This window comes from Anguilla rostrata, chromosome 3 (assembly GCF_018555375.3).
Source record: "Anguilla rostrata isolate EN2019 chromosome 3, ASM1855537v3, whole genome shotgun sequence".
Classification (NCBI taxonomy): domain Eukaryota; kingdom Metazoa; phylum Chordata; class Actinopteri; order Anguilliformes; family Anguillidae; genus Anguilla; species Anguilla rostrata.
The window spans coordinates 68,229,159-68,247,613 of record NC_057935.1 but is presented as its reverse complement, the minus strand read 5'-3'; the positions used below and the strand labels follow the sequence as shown (position 1 = coordinate 68,247,613).

The 18,455-nt window shown below is 47.5% G+C and overlaps 3 protein-coding genes and 1 pseudogene across 3 annotated transcripts; all 4 read right to left on the bottom strand.

The window, feature by feature from the left end:
• Positions 1–655: 655 nt before the first annotated feature.
• LOC135251758 (zona pellucida sperm-binding protein 4-like) lies at positions 656–2,666 on the bottom strand. The gene is made up of 9 exons (XM_064329505.1): positions 2,424–2,666; positions 2,148–2,338; positions 1,970–2,067; positions 1,730–1,896; positions 1,464–1,650; positions 1,242–1,389; positions 1,084–1,165; positions 877–996; positions 656–804 (listed from the first exon to the last, which is right to left on the bottom strand). The coding sequence occupies exons 1-9, from the start codon at positions 2,644–2,646 to the stop codon at positions 689–691; spliced, it is 1,332 nt and encodes a 443-aa protein (XP_064185575.1). The 5' UTR covers positions 2,647–2,666; the 3' UTR covers positions 656–688.
• A 3,229-nt stretch (positions 2,667–5,895) lies between these two features.
• Positions 5,896–7,906, bottom strand: LOC135251763 (zona pellucida sperm-binding protein 4-like). The gene is made up of 9 exons (XM_064329518.1): positions 7,665–7,906; positions 7,389–7,579; positions 7,209–7,306; positions 6,971–7,137; positions 6,703–6,889; positions 6,481–6,628; positions 6,323–6,404; positions 6,118–6,237; positions 5,896–6,044 (listed from the first exon to the last, which is right to left on the bottom strand). Exons 1-9 carry the CDS (start codon positions 7,885–7,887, stop codon positions 5,929–5,931), a joined length of 1,332 nt encoding a protein of 443 aa, XP_064185588.1. The 5' UTR covers positions 7,888–7,906; the 3' UTR covers positions 5,896–5,928.
• A 3,212-nt stretch (positions 7,907–11,118) lies between these two features.
• LOC135251757 (zona pellucida sperm-binding protein 4-like) lies at positions 11,119–13,141 on the bottom strand. The gene is made up of 9 exons (XM_064329504.1): positions 12,899–13,141; positions 12,625–12,815; positions 12,445–12,542; positions 12,207–12,373; positions 11,927–12,113; positions 11,705–11,852; positions 11,547–11,628; positions 11,340–11,459; positions 11,119–11,267 (listed from the first exon to the last, which is right to left on the bottom strand). Exons 1-9 carry the CDS (start codon positions 13,119–13,121, stop codon positions 11,152–11,154), a joined length of 1,332 nt encoding a protein of 443 aa, XP_064185574.1. The 5' UTR covers positions 13,122–13,141; the 3' UTR covers positions 11,119–11,151.
• Positions 13,142–16,357: 3,216 nt separating this feature from the next.
• Positions 16,358–18,365, bottom strand: LOC135251755 (zona pellucida sperm-binding protein 4-like; annotated as a pseudogene).
• Positions 18,366–18,455: the final 90 nt, after the last annotated feature.

The window sequence follows — 18,455 nt, the reverse complement described above, 5'->3', positions numbered from 1 at the left end:
TGAAGGATGAAATGTAGATCCTGGCTCAATTGATAGTAAAACATTCATGAGAATTCAGTACAATTAGGTCTTTGTCAATGGCAACCCAGAACTAGCATAAAGCAGTCCTACAAGCCTGCAACTTCAGCCCCCATTACTCAGAACTTTCATTGCTGAAAGTTCCATTTTGAATTTGTCCAGGGCAATGTACATGAAAGGTCCCAAGAGGTTTCTCACCAGTCAAGAGCTCCCCCATTTGCTAATAAAAATAACACTGCTCCCTGTCCTTTCACCCAATTCAGCCAGAGCTAAACTTTAGTGATAAGATCAGTGAAAATAAGTGCCAAAATTCTTGGCTTGGAATTTAGAAGTGAAGTTGGGAGTCTAGGTCCCTACGTTGTGCATATCAACTTGGGGTGGTGGAACCCAAGTCTGTTGCTGCAGTAACCTACCAACACTCAGTTTGGTATTGAATACTGAAAAGTACTTGGTCAGAAGTTTGCTTGTAGTTCTTTTGTAAGAATGCTGTCATTCTTTGTAGGACATTAATTGCTAATGTGCTTACGGCATCATTTCACCCCCCCAAAAAAATAATCAATTCTGAGAACCAAACCTTTCTGGTCATTTTTCAAACTACCATAACATATCCGTTACAAGGAACGCACAGACCACAGTAGATTTTCCATAAGATCTTTATTTTTGTAAAGTTTCACACCTTCGGTTCCACTCGAGATCGTTTAACACATGCAGCGCCCAGTGCCAGGGTTGAGACTAGCAGAACACATGCAGCCACTCCCAGGAGACCATAGCTGAGAGACGAGGGCACTGGAAACAAGGAAAGGAAGAGTTAGCACTAGACAGGCGGCCAGCATGACAGCCAAGGGGAATCTCACTCACCTTCACTGTGAAGCCTCTGGTCCGTGGCTGTAAGCTCTGTATTGGTCAGGACTACAGGCTTACTGGAAACGATAGCCTTTTCCTCAGGGGACCGCTTGACTACAGGAGCAATTGACCTTCCTGGAATGAAGAACCACAAGTAAGAATCATTAGACAATCAGTGCAGTCTGGAAGCTACTAGCACCACAATTGGCAAGCACCACTCACTTTGCTTTCCACTGTTGCACCGCTGTTCACAGCGATCGGTAGCAGAGGGGTGGCAAACTGCCGTGCTACAGTGGATGAACACCTGAGGAGAGAATTTAGGGTTGAAGACTGATGGATTAGGCAGGATGTTCAGAACTGCAATTGTACAAATTAAATACCGTTTCCTTCAGTGGAACGAAGGATTCAGGATCCACGAAGGTAAACATCTGCACAATAAACCGCTTGTAGTGGCTGGGGTAGAGAAGTCCAGAAGAGGCGTCAACAGGAACCAAGGATGTCTGGTAACGATCGTCTCGGTAGGGACACCTGGGCAAAGACTCCAGTTCAGCATTTGAGGGGGCAGAAGGAATTTGAGCAGCAATACTCAGGTTGCTAGTTACCCATCAACCAAAAGGCTCCACTGGGGTAGGCTGAGGGGGCTGGAGGTGGATGTAGCCCAGCAGTGTTCCAGAAGCAGGACAAGGTTTGGGTCGGTCCTTTCCAAGATCCGCACTTCCACATACACAGGTTCCCGTAGCACCTTGGTCACAGGGTAGTCCGCATCTCCGTAGTAGTTGCTGTACACAGCTACAAAGGGAAGGAAAAGTTACTACCAAATGGATATGGGAGGGGGAGGGTTCATTAAATTTCCATTATTCAGTCTTACCATCAGCACATCCATGTGCTCCTTTGGAGTCACATTGACCGCTAGCCAGTCTGAGCTCAACACGAAGGGGCCCTGGAGCGGCTACCGGAAGGGGAGGAGGCACCGTATTCACCTCAGCCACCAGAGAAACCACAGCACTGCCAAAATACCTGCACTGGAAGGACAGCCTGGAGAACAAGAACCACAAGTTAGTAACCAAAGCAGAGGAGAACTAGGCAATGACAGAAACCCACCACTTACTCATAAATACTGTCCCTTGTGATGGAACCTAAAGGGCCAACGCCCACTTCATATGTGGAGGACATCTTGTTCTCATAGATCACGTAATCCCCTTCCACCTGAAGATGAAGGGGAAGCAAGCGGTTAGTACAGACACAGTACAACGTAGAAAGGGTCACTCCCATGGCATGCAACCTACCCTCACTGTGGTTCCACAGTCACTGACTGGAAATTGGAAGACCGCAAAAGCAGGAGAGGCACTAACAGGACCACAGTAACCGCCACTGGGGCCCTCCAGCAAGTTCACAGAAGGAAGGTCAAGCAGAGGCAAGGTGGCGGCTCTGGACACTACAACCATGAACTGGCCATCCCGGAGACAGTGGACAGTAACTGGTAGGAAGAACAGAAACATTAAAACAGGCAAAGGCAGACATGATCAGAGCTGCTAACAAGAACAATCATGCAGCCCCCTCACCTTCATTTGCAAAATAGCACTGTTGATCAAAGCAGCAATTGAGGGCTTCGCAGTCCGTACTACTAATAGCAGGGTCTCCACATAACACTCTTGCAAAGGAAGCAACTTGGCATCTATGAAAAGTTTCATCTGACCCTTTTGATCCAAAATGTTTACTTTGATCTTGTGCCAAAACAAAGCCCAAAACACCAAGCCATAGTCCAAGCTGCACAACCCTTGCCATAATGATAGAAGGTGAAATAATGCAAAGGATCCGTCCTCTAGACTTTAAATACCCTACCACTCTGATTGTCTCAGCTGGGTAATTAGGTAATTGAAATTCTATGAGGTCATTAGATCTCAGCAATAGGTGCACCTCGTTCTATATCAGCGGGTGTGTTTGCAACATTGCGTTCACCCAATTTAGTTCACTGGAGAAAACTGTATCTGACGTATTAGGAAGCATCATGATTGTGAGTGCCCAACAGCTAGTTAATATATCTTTATGGATATGGCCTTTATAGATTCTGCAGTTGGGGGTCCGTAGTCTTAATGCCAATTTTAATATCAAAATAGGTTCATTTTTGTGATTTAAAAAAATTATGAGATACAAAGGTATTTGACCTTTTGTCTGATGTAAAGGCATAGTTTAGAGGTGCTAACTGACCTACGTAGTCTGTCTTCGGGCTATTGAAGTTACCAAGAAAACATGAAAGCGTCATTCAAACTGTTCGAGTTATTCAGACTGCTGGTGTTTATGTGCCCCCACGTGGACGCGATGAATCATTGATCTTAAATTCATTACATGAAATTACTTTTTTAGACGCTCCCAGTCCATCTGTTTTTCAGGTGTGTGAAATCTAATCTTTCAGGTATGTGTTTGCTACATTTCTGTGACGGTGATAACGTCCTTTCTTGTTCTAAGTATGGCATGCTTTATGTTTTCTGTTTCAGCATGGTTGAAGAGAGCTTTCATTTAGGAAATACTACAACATTAAAGAAAACACCTTTCAGTAATAAATAGCTGAATCCAGTAGCAGTTGTTTGATTACGGTTTCAGAAAGTGGGCTATTTGGTGGAAATCTGATTGGATGTATCTAGGCCTAGACCATGCTGCAGTAAAACTGATATACTAGGTTTTTATTTTGTTTTAGTCAACTATCTAGTTAGCAATATACCATTCATTCACATTTGTTTGGCAACGCCCGACGGTTTAGACCGGACGCCTTCACCGCTTCCAAGATACATGTGCAGGTATACCAACGTTACTTCCTGAGCCACGCAAATTAGACATCTAAAGTTAAAAGAAGTTCCAAGAAACGACTTGGAAGGAGCGACCGGAGAGGTAGGACTCAATCCAGTCTAGTGCTGTGCCACAGATCCCCATAGCTGCCAGGGAGGACAGGAGGATGGGGTGGTTGACGGTGTCAAAGGCAGCAGAAAGGTCTAGGAGGATCAGGACAGATGAATGGGAGGCTGCTTGTGCGGCGTGAAGCGACTCATTGACCAAGAGGAGTGCGGTCTCTGTCGAGTGGCCAGGTCTGAAGCCAGACTGGTAGGGGTCTAGGAGGTTGTTCAGGGAGAGAAAAGAGGAGAGTTGATTAGAAGCAGCTCGTTCAATTGTTTTGGATAGGAAAGGGAGAAGGGAGACAGGGCGGTAGTTCTGGATGACAGAGGGATCCAGAGTGGGCTTTTTCAGCAGTGGGGTGATGTCGGCCAGCTTGAAAGAAGAGGGGAAACATCCAGAAGACAAGGAGGAGTTCACGAGGGAGGTGACATATGGGAGGATGTCAGGTGTAATAGTCTGAAGGAGAGAGGAAGGGATGGGGTCAAGAGCACAGGTGGTAGGGCGGTGGGAGAGTAGGAGCTGGGAAACATCAGAGTCAGTGAGGGGAGAGAAAGTGGAGAAACAAGGGGAGGGAACAGAGATGGGGGAGTGGGGAAGGGTGGTGGTGGACGTGAAGGAGCTGCGGATGTCTGCAATTTTCTCATCGAAGAAAACTGCAAAGTCATCTGCAGCGAGGGAGGACTGAGGTGGGGAAGGAGTGCTGAGGAGAGAGGAGAAAATGGAGAACAGCTGATGAGGGTTAGAGGCAGATTTATGAATTTTTGTTTGATAATTTTGGCAGAGGTTACAGCGGTAGAAAATTTAGCTAGCATAGACTGGTAGGCAGACAGGTCGGATTGAGTCATGGATTTCCTCCACTTCCTCTCCGCTGCACGTAGGCTGGCCCGGTTGGTTCGGAGGGGGTCAGACATCCACGGACTGGGAGGGGACGAGCGTGCCTGCCTGGAGACTAGAGGACAGAGAGAGTCAAGTGCTGAGGAGAGCGAGGAAGACAGAGTGGAGGATGCAGAGTCAGTGGGAAGGTTGGAGAAGGATTCAAGAGTGAGGAGTGAAGCAGTGACACTGGAAGCGAGAGAGGAGGGAGAGAGGGAGCGGAGATTACGGCGGACCATGACAGTAGGAGTGGATGGAGGGGAGGGGAGCAAGAGGGAGGGAGAAGGAAATGAAGTGGTGGTCAGACTGGTGCAGAGGGGTCACTGTGGGATTGGAAGAGGAGCAATTCCTCAGGATGACCAGGTCGAGGAGATTGCCAGCTTTGTGTGTTGGTGGGGAGTGCATTAGGGAGAGATCGAATGAGTGAAGTAGAGGCAGGAAGGCTGCGGAGTGGGAGGCATCAAGGTGGATGTTGAAGTCTCCCAGGAGGATCAGTGGGGTGCCATCCTCTGGGAAGGAGCTCAGCAGGGTGTCGAGCTCATCAAGGAAGCTTCCCAGGGGCCCTGGAGGGCGATAGATAACTACAATATACCATTGCTTGGACCAGGAGCTGGGTTGAATAGGTGGTGGGAAAGGGGCAGATTCTCCAGATGTTATACTACTTGACAAATGCATTTAGGTAGGTCATAGCTTGGGTTATTTTTCCATGCAGAATGGATTGACCCTAAAGTACACCAGAAAATATAGTCAGTACAAACATTCATCTGCAGTTAAGTGTCCACAGTTCCTGTGCCGTGTTAAAGGAGCCCAACTACTTGGTGTCGAATTGAACTGATTCTCAGAAGGGGTTGGTTTGAGATCACATGGTGATCCATCCCTGTAATCAGAAAAGTCTAATGCACCAGAGGGTTTCAGTCTTACATGTAGCTAATCATTAAGCCATAGTCACAAGCTATTCCTGGCTTGGAATTTAGAAGGAAGTTGGGAGTCTAGGTCCTTACGTTGTGCATATCAACTTGGGGTGGTGGAACCCAAGTCTGTTGCTGCAGTAACCTACCAACACTCAGTTTGGTATTGAATACCAAAAAGTACTTGTAGTTCTTTAGAAAGAATGCGGTCATTTTTTGTATGACATTAATTGCTAATGCGCTTACGGCATCATTTCACCCCCCCTCCCCCAAAAAATAAAATCAATTCTGAGAACCAAACCGTTCTGGTCATTTTGCAAACTACCATAACATATCCGTTACAAGGAACACACAGACCACAGTAGATTTTCCATAAGATCTTTATTTTTGTAAAGTTTCACACCTTCGGTTCCACTCGAGATCGTTTAACACATGCAGCGCCCAGTGCCAGGGTTGAGACTAGCAGAACACATGCAGCCACTCCCAGGAGACCATAGCTGAGAGACGAGGGCACTGGAAACAAGGAAAGGAATAGTTAGCACTAGGACAGGCGGCCAGCATGACAGCCAAGGGGAATCTCACTCACCTTCACTGTGAAGCCTCTGGTCTGTGGCTGTAAGCTCTGTATTGGTCAGGACTACAGGCTTACTGGAAACGATAGCCTTTTCCTCAGGGGACCGCTTGACTACAGGAGCAATTGACCTTCCTGGAATGAAGAACCACAAGTAAGAATCATTAGACTCAGTGCAGCCTGGAAGCTACTAGCGCCACAATTGGCGGGCACCACTCACTTTGCTTTCCACTGTTGCACCGCTGTTCACAGCGATCGGTAGCAGAGGGGTGGCAAACTGCCGTGCTACAGTGGATGAACACCTGAGGAGAGAATTTAGGGTTGAAGACTGATGGATTAGGCAGGATGTTCAGAACTGCAATCTTACAAATTAAATACCGTTTCCTTCAGTGGAACGAAGGATTCAGGATCCACAAAGGTAAACATCTGCACAATAAACCGCTTGTAGTGGCTGGGGAAGAGAAGTCCAGAAGAGGCATCTACAGGAACCAAGGATGTCTGGTAACGGTCGTCACGGTAGGGACACCTGGGCAAAGACTCCAGTTCAGCATTTGAGGGGGCAGAAGGAATTTGAGCAGCAATACTCAGGTTGCTACTTACCCATCAACCAAAAGGCTCCACTGGGGTAGGCTGAGGGGGCTGGAGGTGGATGTAGCCCAGCAGTGTTCCAGAAGCAGGACAAGGTTTGGGTCGGTCCTCTCCAAGATCCGCACTTCCACATACACAGGTTCCCGTAGCACCTTGGTCACAGGGTAGTCCGCATCTCCGTAGTAGTCGCTGTACACCGCTACAAAGGGAAGGAAAAGTGTTACTACCAAATGGATATGGAGGGTGGAGGGTTCATTAAATTTCCATTATTCAGTCTTACCATCAGCACATCCATGTGCTCCTTTGGAGTCACATTGACCGCTAGCCAGTCTGAGCTCAACACGAAGGGGCCCTGGAGCAGCTACCGGAAGGGGAGGAGGCACCGTATTCACCTCAGCCACCAGAGAAACCACAGCACTGCCAAAATACCTGCACTGGAAGGACAGCCTGGAGAAAGAACCACAAGTTAGTAACAAAAGCAGAGGAGAAATAGGCAATGACAGAAACCCACCACTTACTCATAAATACTGTCCCTTGTGATGGAACCTAAAGGGCCAACGCCCACTTCATATGTGGAGGACATCTTGTTCTCATAGATCACATAATCCCCTTCCACCTGAAGATGAAGGGGAAGCAAGCGGTTAGTACAGATACACAGTACAATGTAGAAAGGGTCACTCCCATGGCATGCAACCTACCCTCACTGTGGTTCCACAGTCACTGACTGGAAACTGGAAGACCGCAAAAGCAGGAGAGGCACTAACAGGACCACAGTAACCGCCACTGGGGCCCTCCAGCAAGTTCACAGAAGGAAGGTCAAGCAGAGGCAAGGTGGCGGCTCTGGACACTACAACCATGAACTGGCCATCCCGGAGACAGTGGACAGTAACTGGTAGGAAGAACAGAAACATTAAAACAGGCAGAGGCAGACATGATCAGAGCTGCTAACAAGAACGATCATGCAGCCCCCTCACCTTCATTTGCAAAATAGCACTGTTGATCAAAGCAGCAATTGAGGGCTTCGCAGTCCGTACTACTAATAGCAGGGTCTCCACATAACACTCTTGCAAAGGAAGCAACTTGGCATCTATGAAAAGTTTCATCTGACCCTTTTGATCCAAAATGTTTACTTTGATCTTGTGCCAAAACAAAGCCCAAAACACCAAGCCATAGTCCAAGCTGCACAACCCTTGCCATAATGATAGAAGGTGAAATAATGCAAAGGATCCGTCCTCTAGACTTTAAATACCCTACCACTCTGATTGTCTCAGCTGGGTAATTAGGTAATTGAAATTCTATGAGGTCATTAGATCTCAGCAATAAGGTGCACCTCGTTCTATATCAGCGGGTGTGTTTGCAACATTGCGTTCACCCAATTTAGTTCACTGGAGAAAACTGTATCTGACGTATTAGGAAGCATCATGATTGTGAGTGCCCAACAGCTAGTTAAATGTCTTTATGGATATGGCCTTTATAGATTCTGCAGTTGGGGGTCCGTAGTCTTAATGCCAATTTTAATATCAAAATAGGTTCATTTTTGTGATTTAAAAAAATTATGAGATACAAAGGTATTGACCTTTTGTCTGATGTAAAGGCATAGTTTAGAGGTGCTAACTGACCTACGTAGTCTGTCTTCGGGCTATTGAAGTTACCAAGAAAACATGAAAGCGTCATTCAAACTGTTCGAGTTATTCAGACTGCTGGTGTTTATGCGCCCCCACGTGGACGCGATGAATCATTGATCTTAAATTCATTACATGAAATTACTTTTTTAGACGCTCCCAGTCCATCTGTTTTTCAGGTGTGTGAAATCTAATCTTTCAGGTATGTGTTTGCTACATTTCTGTGACGGTGATAACGTCCTTCTTGTTCTAAGTATGGCATGCTTTATGTTTTCTGTTTCAGCATGGTTGAAGAGAGCTTTCATTTAGGAAATGCTACAACATTAAAGAAAACACCTTTCAGTAATAAATAGCTGAATCCAGTAGCAGTTGTTTGATTACGGTTTCAGAAAGTGGGCTATTTGGTGGAAATCTGATTGGATGTATCTAGGCCTAGACCATGCTGCAGTAAAACTGATATACTAGGTTTTTATTTTGTTTTAGTCAACTATCTAGTTAGCAATATACCATTCATTCACATTTGTTTGGCAACGCCCGACGGTTTAGACCGGACGCCTTCACCGCTTCCAAGATACATGTGCAGGTATACCAACGTTACTTCCTGAGCCACGCAAATTAGACATCTAAAGTTAAAAGAAGTTCCAAGAAACGACTTGGAAGGAGCGACCGGAGAGGTAGGACTCAATCCAGTCTAGTGCTGTGCCACAGATCCCCATAGCTGCCAGGGAGGACAGGAGGATGGGGTGGTTGACGGTGTCAAAGGCAGCAGAAAGGTCTAGGAGGATCAGGACAGATGAATGGGAGGCTGCTTGTGCGGCGTGAAGCGACTCATTGACCGAGAGGAGTGCGGTCTCTGTCGAGTGGCCAGGTCTGAAGCCAGACTGGTAGGGGTCTAGGAGGTTTTTCAGGGAGAGAAAAGAGGAGAGTTGATTAGAAGCAGCTCGTTCAATTGTTTTGGATAGGAAAGGGAGAAGGGAGACAGGGCGGTAGTTCTGGATGACGAGGGATCCAGAGTGGGCTTTTTCAGCAGTGGGGTGATGTGGGCCAGCTTGAAAGAAGAGGGGAAACATCCAGAAGACAAGGAGGAGTTCACGAGGGAGGTGACATATGGGAGGATGTCAGGTGTAATAGTCTGAAGGAGAGAGGAAGGGATGGGGTCAAGAGCACAGGTGGTAGGGCGGTGGGAGAGTAGGAGCTGGGAAACATCAGAGTCAGTGAGGGGAGAGAAAGTGGAGAAACAAGGGGAGGGAACAGAGATGGGGGAGTGGGGAAGGGTGGTGGTGGACGTGAAGGAGCTGCGGATGTCTGCAATTTTCTCATCGAAGAAAACTGCAAAGTCATCTGCAGCGAGGGAGGACTGAGGTGGGGAAGGAGTGCTGAGGAGAGAGGAGAAAATGGAGAACAGCTGATGAGGGTTAGAGGCAGATTTTTGAATTTTTGTTTGATAATTTTGGCAGAGGTTACAGCGGTAGAAAATTTAGCTAGCATAGACTGGTAGGCAGACAGGTCGGATTGAGTCATGGATTTCCTCCACTTCCTCTCCGCTGCACGTAGGCTGGCCCGGTTGGTTCGGAGGGGGTCAGACATCCACGGACTGGGAGGGGACGAGCGTGCCTGCCTGGAGACTAGAGGACAGAGAGAGTCAAGTGCTGAGGAGAGCGAGGAAGACAGAGTGGAGGATGCAGAGTCAGTGGGAAGGTTGGAGAAGGATTCAAGAGTGAGGAGTGAAGCAGTGACACTGGAAGCGAGAGAGGAGGGAGAGAGGGAGCGGAGATTACGGCAGACCATGACAGTAGGAGTGGATGGAGGGGAGCAAGAGGGAGGGAGAAGGAAATGAAGTGGTGGTCAGACTGGTGCAGAGGGGTCACTGTGGGATTGGAAGAGGAGCAATTCCTCAGGATGACCAGGTCGAGGAGATTGCCAGCTTTGTGTGTTGGTGGGAAGTGCATTAGGGAGAGATCGAATGAGTGAAGTAGAGGCAGGAAGGCTGCGGAGTGGGAGGCATCAAGGTGGATGTTGAAGTCTCCCAGGAGGATAAGTGGGGTGCCATCCTCTGGGAAGGAGCTCAGCAGGGTGTCGAGCTCAAGGAAGCTTCCCAGGGGCCCTGGAGGGCGATAACTACAATATACCATTGCTTGGACCAGGAGCTGGGTTGAATAGGTGGTGGGAAAGGGGCAGATTCTCCAGATGTTATACTACTTGACAAATGCATTTAGGTAGGTCATAGCTTGGGTTATTTTTCATGCAGAATGGATTGACCCTAAAGTACACCAGAAAATATAGTCGGTACAAACATTCATCTGCAGTTAAGTGTCCACAGTTCCTGTGCCGTGTTAAAGGAGCCCAACTACTTGGTGTCGAATTGAACTGATTCTCAGAAGGGGTTGGTTTGAGATCACATGGTGATCCATCCCTGTAATCAGAAAAGTCTAATGCACCAGAGGGTTTCAGTCTTACATGTAGCTAATCATTAAGCCATAGTCACAAGCTATTCCTGGCTTGGAATTTAGAAGGAAGTTGGGAGTCTAGGTCCTTACGTTGTGCATATCAACTTGGGGTGGTGGAACCCAAGTCTGTTATTGCAGTAACCTACCAACACTCAGTTTGGTATTGAATACCAAAAAGTACTTGTAGTTCTTTAGAAAGAATGCGGTCATTTTTTGTATGACATTAATTGCTAATGCGCTTACGGCATCATTTCACCCCCCCTCCCCCAAAAAATAAAATCAATTCTGAGAACCAAACCTCTGGTCATTTTGCAAACTACCATAACATATCCGTTACAAGGAACGCACAGACCACAGTAGATTTTCCATAAGATCTTTATTTTTGTAAAGTTTCACACCTTCGGTTCCACTCGAGATCGTTTAACACATGCAGCGCCCAGTGCCAGGGTTGAGACTAGCAGAACACATGCAGCCACTCCCAGGAGACCATAGCTGAGAGACGAGGGCACTGGAAACAAGGAAAGGAATAGTTAGCACTAGACAGGCGGCCAGCATGACAGCTAAGGGGAATCTCACTCACCTTCACTGTGAAGCCTCTGGTCTGTGGCTGTAAGCTCTGTATTGGTCAGGACTACAGGCTTACTGGAAACGATAGCCTTTTCCTCAGGGGACCGCTTGACTACAGGAGCAATTGACCTTCCTGGAATGAAGAACCACAAGAAAGAATCATTAGACAATCAGTGCAGTCTGGAAGCTACTAGCGCCACAATTGGCAGGCACCACTCACTTTGCTTTCCACTGTTGCACCGCTGTTCACAGCGATCGGTAGCAGAGGGGTGGCAAACTGCCGTGCTACAGTGGATGAACACCTGAGGAGAGAATTTAGGGTTGAAGACTGATGGATTAGGCAGGATGTTCAGAACTGCAATCGTACAAATGAAATACCGTTTCCTTCAGTGGAACGAAGGATTCAGGATCCACGAAGGTAAACATCTGCACAATAAACCGCTTGTAGTGGCTGGGGAAGAGAAGTCCAGAAGAGGCATCTACAGGAACCAAGGATGTCTGGTAACGGTCGTCACGGTAGGGACACCTGGGCAAAGACTCCAGTTCAGCATTTGAGGGGGCAGAAGGAATTTGAGCAGCAATACTCAGGTTGCTACTTACCCATCAACCAAAAGGCTCCACTGGGGTAGGCTGAGGGGGCTGGAGGTGGATGTAGCCCAGCAGTGTTCCAGAAGCAGGACAAGGTTTGGGTCAGTCCTTTCCAAGATCCGCACTTCCACATACACAGGTTCCCGTAGCACCTTGGTCACAGGGTAGTCCGCATCTCCGTAGTAGTTGCTGTACACCGCTACAAAGGGAAGGAAAAGTGTTACTACCAAATGGATGTGGGAGGGGGGGGGGGGGGAGGGTTCATCATTAAATTTCCATTATTCAGTCTTACCATCAGCACATCCATGTGCTCCTTTGGAGTCACATTGACCGCTAGCCAGTCTGAGCTCAACACGAAGGGGCCCTGGAGCAGCTACCGGAAGGGGAGGAGGCACCGTATTCACCTCAGCCACCAGAGAAACCACAGCACTGCCAAAATACCTGCACTGGAAGGACAGCCTGGAGAAAGAACCACAAGTTAGTAACAAAAGCAGAGGAGAAATAGGCAATGACAGAAACCCACCACTTACTCATAAATACTGTCCCTTGTGATGGAACCTAAAGGGCCAACGCCCACTTCATATGTGGAGGACATCTTGTTCTCATAGATCACATAATCCCCTTCCACCTGAAGATGAAGGGGAAGCAAGCGGTTAGTACAGATACACAGTACAATGTAGAAAGGGTCACTCCCATGGCATGCAACCTACCCTCACTGTGGTTCCACAGTCACTGACTGGAAACTGGAAGACCGCAAAAGCAGGAGAGGCACTAACAGGACCACAGTAACCGCCACTGGGGCCCTCCAGCAAGTTCACAGAAGGAAGGTCAAGCAGAGGCAAGGTGGCGGCTCTGGACACTACAACCATGAACTGGCCATCCCGGAGACAGTGGACAGTAACTGGTAGGAAGAACAGAAACATTAAAACAGGCAGAGGCAGACATGATCAGAGCTGCTAACAAGAACATCATGCAGCCCCTCACCTTCATTTGCAAAATAGCACTGTTGATCAAAGCAGCAATTGAGGGCTTCGCAGTCCGTACTACTAATAGCAGGGTCTCCACATAACACTCTTGCAAAGGAAGCAACTTGGCATCTATGAAAAGTTTCATCTGACCCTTTTGATCCAAAATGTTTACTTTGATCTTGTGCCAAAACAAAGCCCAAAACACCAAGCCATAGTCCAAGCTGCACAACCCTTGCCATAATGATAGAAGGTGAAATAATGCAAAGGATCCGTCCTCTAGACTTTAAATACCCTACCACTCTGATTGTCTCAGCTGGGTAATTAGGTAATTGAAATTCTATGAGGTCATTAGATCTCAGCAATAAGGTGCACCTCGTTCTATATCAGCGGGTGTGTTTGCAACATTGCGTTCACCCAATTTAGTTCACTGGAGAAAACTGTATCTGACGTATTAGGAAGCATCATGATTGTGAGTGCCCAACAGCTAGTTAATATGTCTTTATGGATATGGCCTTTATAGATTCTGCAGTTGGGGGTCCGTAGTCTTAATGCCAATTTTAATATCAAAATAGGTTCATTTTTGTGATTTAAAAAAATTATGAGATACAAAGGTATTTGACCTTTTGTCTGATGTAAAGGCATAGTTTAGAGGTGCTAACTGACCTACGTAGTCTGTCTTCGGGCTATTGAAGTTACCAAGAAAACATGAAAGCGTCATTCAAACTGTTCGAGTTATTCAGACTGCTGGTGTTTATGCGCCCCACGTGGACGCGATGAATCATTGATCTTAAATTCATTACATGAAATTACTTTTTTAGACGCTCCCAGTCCATCTGTTTTTCAGGTGTGTGAAATCTAATCTTTCAGGTATGTGTTTGCTACATTTCTGTGACGGTGATAACGTCCTTTCTTGTTCTAAGTATGGCATGCTTTATGTTTTCTGTTTCAGCATGGTTGAAGAGAGCTTTCATTTAGGAAATCTACAACATTAAAGAAAACACCTTTCAGTAATAAATAGCTGAATCCAGTAGCAGTTGTTTGATTACGGTTTCAGAAAGTGGGCTATTTGGTGGAAATCTGATTGGATGTATCTAGGCCTAGACCATGCTGCAGTAAAACTGATATACTAGGTTTTTATTTTGTTTTAGTCAACTATCTAGTTAGCAATATACCATTCATTCACATTTGTTTGGCAACGCCGACGGTTTAGACCGGACGCCTTCACCGCTTCCAAGATACATGTGCAGGTATACCAACGTTACTTCCTGAGCCACGCAAATTAGACATCTAAAGTTAAAAGAAGTTCCAAGAAACGACTTGGAAGGAGCGACCGGAGAGGTAGGACTCAATCCAGTCTAGTGCTGTGCCACAGATCCCCATAGCTGCCAGGGAGGACAGGAGGATGGGGTGGTTGACGGTGTCAAAGGCAGCAGAAAGGTCTAGGAGGATCAGGACAGATGAATGGGAGGCTGCTTGTGCGGCGTGAAGCGACTCATTGACCGAGAGGAGTGCGGTCTCTGTCGAGTGGCCAGGTCTGAAGCCAGACTGGTAGGGGTCTAGGAGGTTTTTCAGGGAGAGAAAAGAGGAGAGTTGATTAGAAGCAGCTCGTTCAATTGTTTTGGATAGGAAAGGGAGAAGGGAGACAGGGCGGTAGTTCTGGATGACAGAGGGATCCAGAGTGGGCTTTTTCAGCAGTGGGGTGATGTGGGCCAGCTTGAAAGAAGAGGGGAAACATCCAGAAGACAAGGAGGAGTTCACGAGGGAGGTGACATATGGGAGGATGTCAGGTGTAATAGTCTGAAGGAGAGAGGAAGGGATGGGGTCAAGAGCACAGGTGGTAGGGCGGTGGGAGAGTAGGAGCTGGGAAACATCAGAGTCAGTGAGGGAGAGAAAGTGGAGAAACAAGGGGAGGGAACAGAGATGGGGGAGTGGGGAAGGGTGGTGGTGGACGTGAAGGAGCTGCGGATGTCTGCAATTTTCTCATCGAAGAAAACTGCAAAGTCATCTGCAGCGAGGGAGGACTGAGGTGGGGAAGGAGTGCTGAGGAGAGAGGAGAAAATGGAGAACAGCTGATGAGGGTTAGAGGCAGATTTTTGAATTTTTGTTTGATAATTTTGGCAGAGGTTACAGCGGTAGAAAATTTAGCTAGCATAGACTGGTAGGCAGACAGGTCGGATTGAGTCATGGATTTCCTCCACTTCCTCTCCGCTGCACGTAGGCTGGCCGGTTGGTTCGGAGGGGGTCAGACATCCACGGACTGGGAGGGGACGAGCGTGCCTGCCTGGAGACTAGAGGACAGAGAGAGTCAAGTGCTGAGGAGAGCGAGGAAGACAGAGTGGAGGATGCAGAGTCAGTGGGAAGGTTGGAGAAGGATTCAAGAGTGAGGAGTGAAGCAGTGACACTGGAAGCGAGAGAGGAGGGAGAGAGGGAGCGGAGATTACGGCGGACCATGACAGTAGGAGTGGATGGAGGGGAGGAGCAAGAGGGAGGGAGAAGGAAATGAAGTGGTGGTCAGACTGGTGCAGAGGGGTCACTGTGGGATTGGAAGAGGAGCAATTCCTCAGGATGACCAGGTCGAGGAGATTGCCAGCTTTGTGTGTTGGTGGGAAGTGCATTAGGGAGAGATCGAATGAGTGAAGTAGAGGCAGGAAGGCTGCGGAGTGGGAGGCATCAAGGTGGATGTTGAAGTCTCCCAGGAGGATCAGTGGGGTGCCATCCTCTGGGAAGGAGCTCAGCAGGGTGTCGAGCTCATCAAGGAAGCTTCCCAGGGGCCCTGGAGGGCGAGATAACTACAATATACCATTGCTTGGACCAGGAGCTGGGTTGAATAGGTGGTGGGAAAGGGGCAGATTCTCCAGATGTTATACTACTTGACAAATGCATTTAGGTAGGTCATAGCTTGGGTTATTTTTCATGCAGAATGGATTGACCTAAAGTACACCAGAAAATATAGTCGGTACAAACATTCATCTGCAGTTAAGTGTCCACAGTTCCTGTGCCGTGTTAAAGGAGCCCAACTACTTGGTGTCGAATTGAACTGATTCTCAGAAGGGGTTGGTTTGAGATCACATGGTGATCCATCCCTGTAATCAGAAAAGTCTAATGCACCAGAGGGTTTCAGTCTTACATGTAGCTAATCATTAAGCCATAGTCACAAGCTATTCCTGGCTTGGAATTTAGAAGGAAGTTGGGAGTCTAGGTCCTTACGTTGTGCATATCAACTTGGGGTGGTGGAACCCAAGTCTGTTTGCAGTAACCTACCAACACTCAGTTTGGTATTGAATACCAAAAAGTACTTGTAGTTCTTTAGAAAGAATGCGGTCATTTTTTGTATGACATTAATTGCTAATGCGCTTACGGCATCATTTCACCCCCCCTCCCCCAAAAAATAAAATCAATTCTGAGAACCAAACCGTTCTGGTCATTTTGCAAACTACCATAACATATCCGTTACAAGGAACCACAGACCACAGTAGATTTTCCATAAGATCTTTATTTTTGTAAAGTTTCACACCTTCGGTTCCACTCGAGATCGTTTAACACATGCAGCGCCCAGTGCCAGGGTTGAGACTAGCAGAACACATGCAGCCACTCCCAGGAGACCATAGCTGAGAGACGAGGGCACTGGAAACAAGGAAAGGAATAGTTAGCACTAGGACAGGCGGCCAGCATGACAGCAAGGGGAATCTCACTCACCTTCACTGTGAAGCCTCTGGTCTGTGGCTGTAAGCTCTGCATTGGTCAGGACTACAGGCTTACTGGAAACGATAGCCTTTTCCTCAGGGGACCGCTTGACTACAGGAGCAATTGACCTTCCTGGAATGAAGAACCACAAGTAAGAATCATTAGACTCCGTGCAGCCTGGAAGCTACTAGCACCACAATTGGCAAGCACCACTCACTTTGCTTTCCACTGTTGCACCGCTGTTCACAGCGATCGGTAGCAGAGGGGTGGCAAACTGCCGTGCTACAGTGGATGAACACCTGAGGAGAGAATTTAGGGTTGAAGACTGATGGATTAGGCAGGATGTTCAGAACTGCAATCTTACAAATTAAATACCGTTTCCTTCAGTGGAACGAAGGATTCAGGATCCACAAAGGTAAACATCTGCACAATAAACCGCTTGTAGTGGCTGGGGAAGAGAAGTCCAGAAGAGGCATCTACAGGAACCAAGGATGTCTGGTAACGGTCATCACGGTAGGGACACCTGGGCAAAGACTCCAGTTCAGCATTTGAGGGGGCAGAAGGAATTTGAGCAGCAACTCAGGTTGCTAGTTACCCATCAACCAAAAGGCTCCACTGGGGTAGGCTGAGGGGGCTGGAGGTGGATGTAGCCCAGCAGTGTTCCAGAAGCAGGACAAGGTTTGGGTCGGTCCTCTCCAAGATCCGCACTTCCACATACACAGGTTCCCGTAGCACCTTGGTCACAGGGTAGTCCGCATCTCCGTAGTAGTTGCTGTACACAGCTACAAAGCGAAGGAAAACTGTTACTACCAAATGGATATGGGAGGTTGGAGGGTTCATTAAATTTCCATTATTCAGTCTTACCATCAGCACATCCATGTGCTCCTTTGGAGTCACATTGACCGCTAGCCAGTCTGAGCTCAACACGAAGGGGCCCTGGAGCGGCTACCGGAAGGGGAGGAGGCACCGTATTCACCTCAGCCACCAGAGAAACCACAGCACTGCCAAAATACCTGCACTGGAAGGACAGCCTGGAGAACAAGAACCACAAGTTAGTAACAAAAGCAGAGGAGAACTAGGCAATGACAGAAACCCACCACTTACTCATAAATACTGTCCCTTGTGATGGAACCTAAAGGGCCAACGCCCACTTCATATGTGGAGGACATCTTGTTCTCATAGATCACGTAATCCCCTTCCACCTGAAGATGAAGGGGAAGCAAGCGGTTAGTACAGACACAGTACAACGTAGAAAGGGTCACTCCCATGGCATGCAACCTACCCTCACTGTGGTTCCACAGTCACTGACTGGAAATGGAAGACCGCAAAAGCAGGAGAGGCACTAACAGGACCACAGTAACCGCCACTGGGGCCCTCCAGCAAGTTCACAGAAGGAAGGTCAAGCAGAGGCAAGGTGGCAGCTCTGGACACTACAACCATGAACTGGCCATCCCGGAGACAGTGGACAGTAACTGGTAGGAAGAACAGAAACATTAAAACAGGCAGAGGCAGACATGATCAGAGCTGCTAACAAGAACGATCATGCAGCCCCCTCACCTTCATTTGCAAAATAGCACTGTTGATCAAAGCAGCAATTGAGGGCTTCGCAGTCCGTACTACTAATAGCAGGGTCTCCACATAACACTCTTGCAAAGGAAGCAACTTGGCATCTATGAAAAGTTTCATCTGACCCTTTTGATCCAAAATGTTTACTTTGATCTTGTGCCAAAACAAAGCCCAAAACACCAAGCCATAGTCCAAGCTGCACAACCCTTGCCATAATGATAGAAGGTGAAATAATGCAAAGGATCCGTCCTCTAGACTTTAAATACCCTACCACTCTGATTGTCTCAGCTGGGTAATTAGGTAATTGAAATTCTATGAGGTCA

Bases quoted from the DNA above. Each gene is read 5' to 3' on its own strand.
- LOC135251758 (XM_064329505.1), bottom strand. From the start codon at position 2,646: ATGGCAAGGGTTGTGCAGCTTGGACTATGGCTTGGTGTTTTGGGCTTT. The intron at 2,068-2,147 runs GTAGGTTGCATG...CTTCATCTTCAG, and splicing joins ACTGTGGAACCACAGTGAGG to GTGGAAGGGGATTACGTGAT. The intron at 997-1,083 runs GTGAGTGGTGCT...TCTTCATTCCAG, and splicing joins GTGCAACAGTGGAAAGCAAA to GAAGGTCAATTGCTCCTGTA.
- LOC135251763 (XM_064329518.1), bottom strand. From the start codon at position 7,887: ATGGCAAGGGTTGTGCAGCTTGGACTATGGCTTGGTGTTTTGGGCTTT. The intron at 7,138-7,208 runs GTAAGTGGTGGG...TTCTTTCTCCAG, and splicing joins ACAAGGGACAGTATTTATGA to GCTGTCCTTCCAGTGCAGGT. The intron at 6,890-6,970 runs GTAAGACTGAAT...TTCCCTTTGTAG, and splicing joins AGCACATGGATGTGCTGATG to CGGTGTACAGCGACTACTAC.
- LOC135251757 (XM_064329504.1), bottom strand. From the start codon at position 13,121: ATGGCAAGGGTTGTGCAGCTTGGACTATGGCTTGGTGTTTTGGGCTTT. The intron at 12,543-12,624 runs GTAGGTTGCATG...CTTCATCTTCAG, and splicing joins ACTGTGGAACCACAGTGAGG to GTGGAAGGGGATTATGTGAT. The intron at 11,268-11,339 runs GTGAGTGAGATT...CCTTGTTTCCAG, and splicing joins CCAGAGGCTTCACAGTGAAG to TGCCCTCGTCTCTCAGCTAT.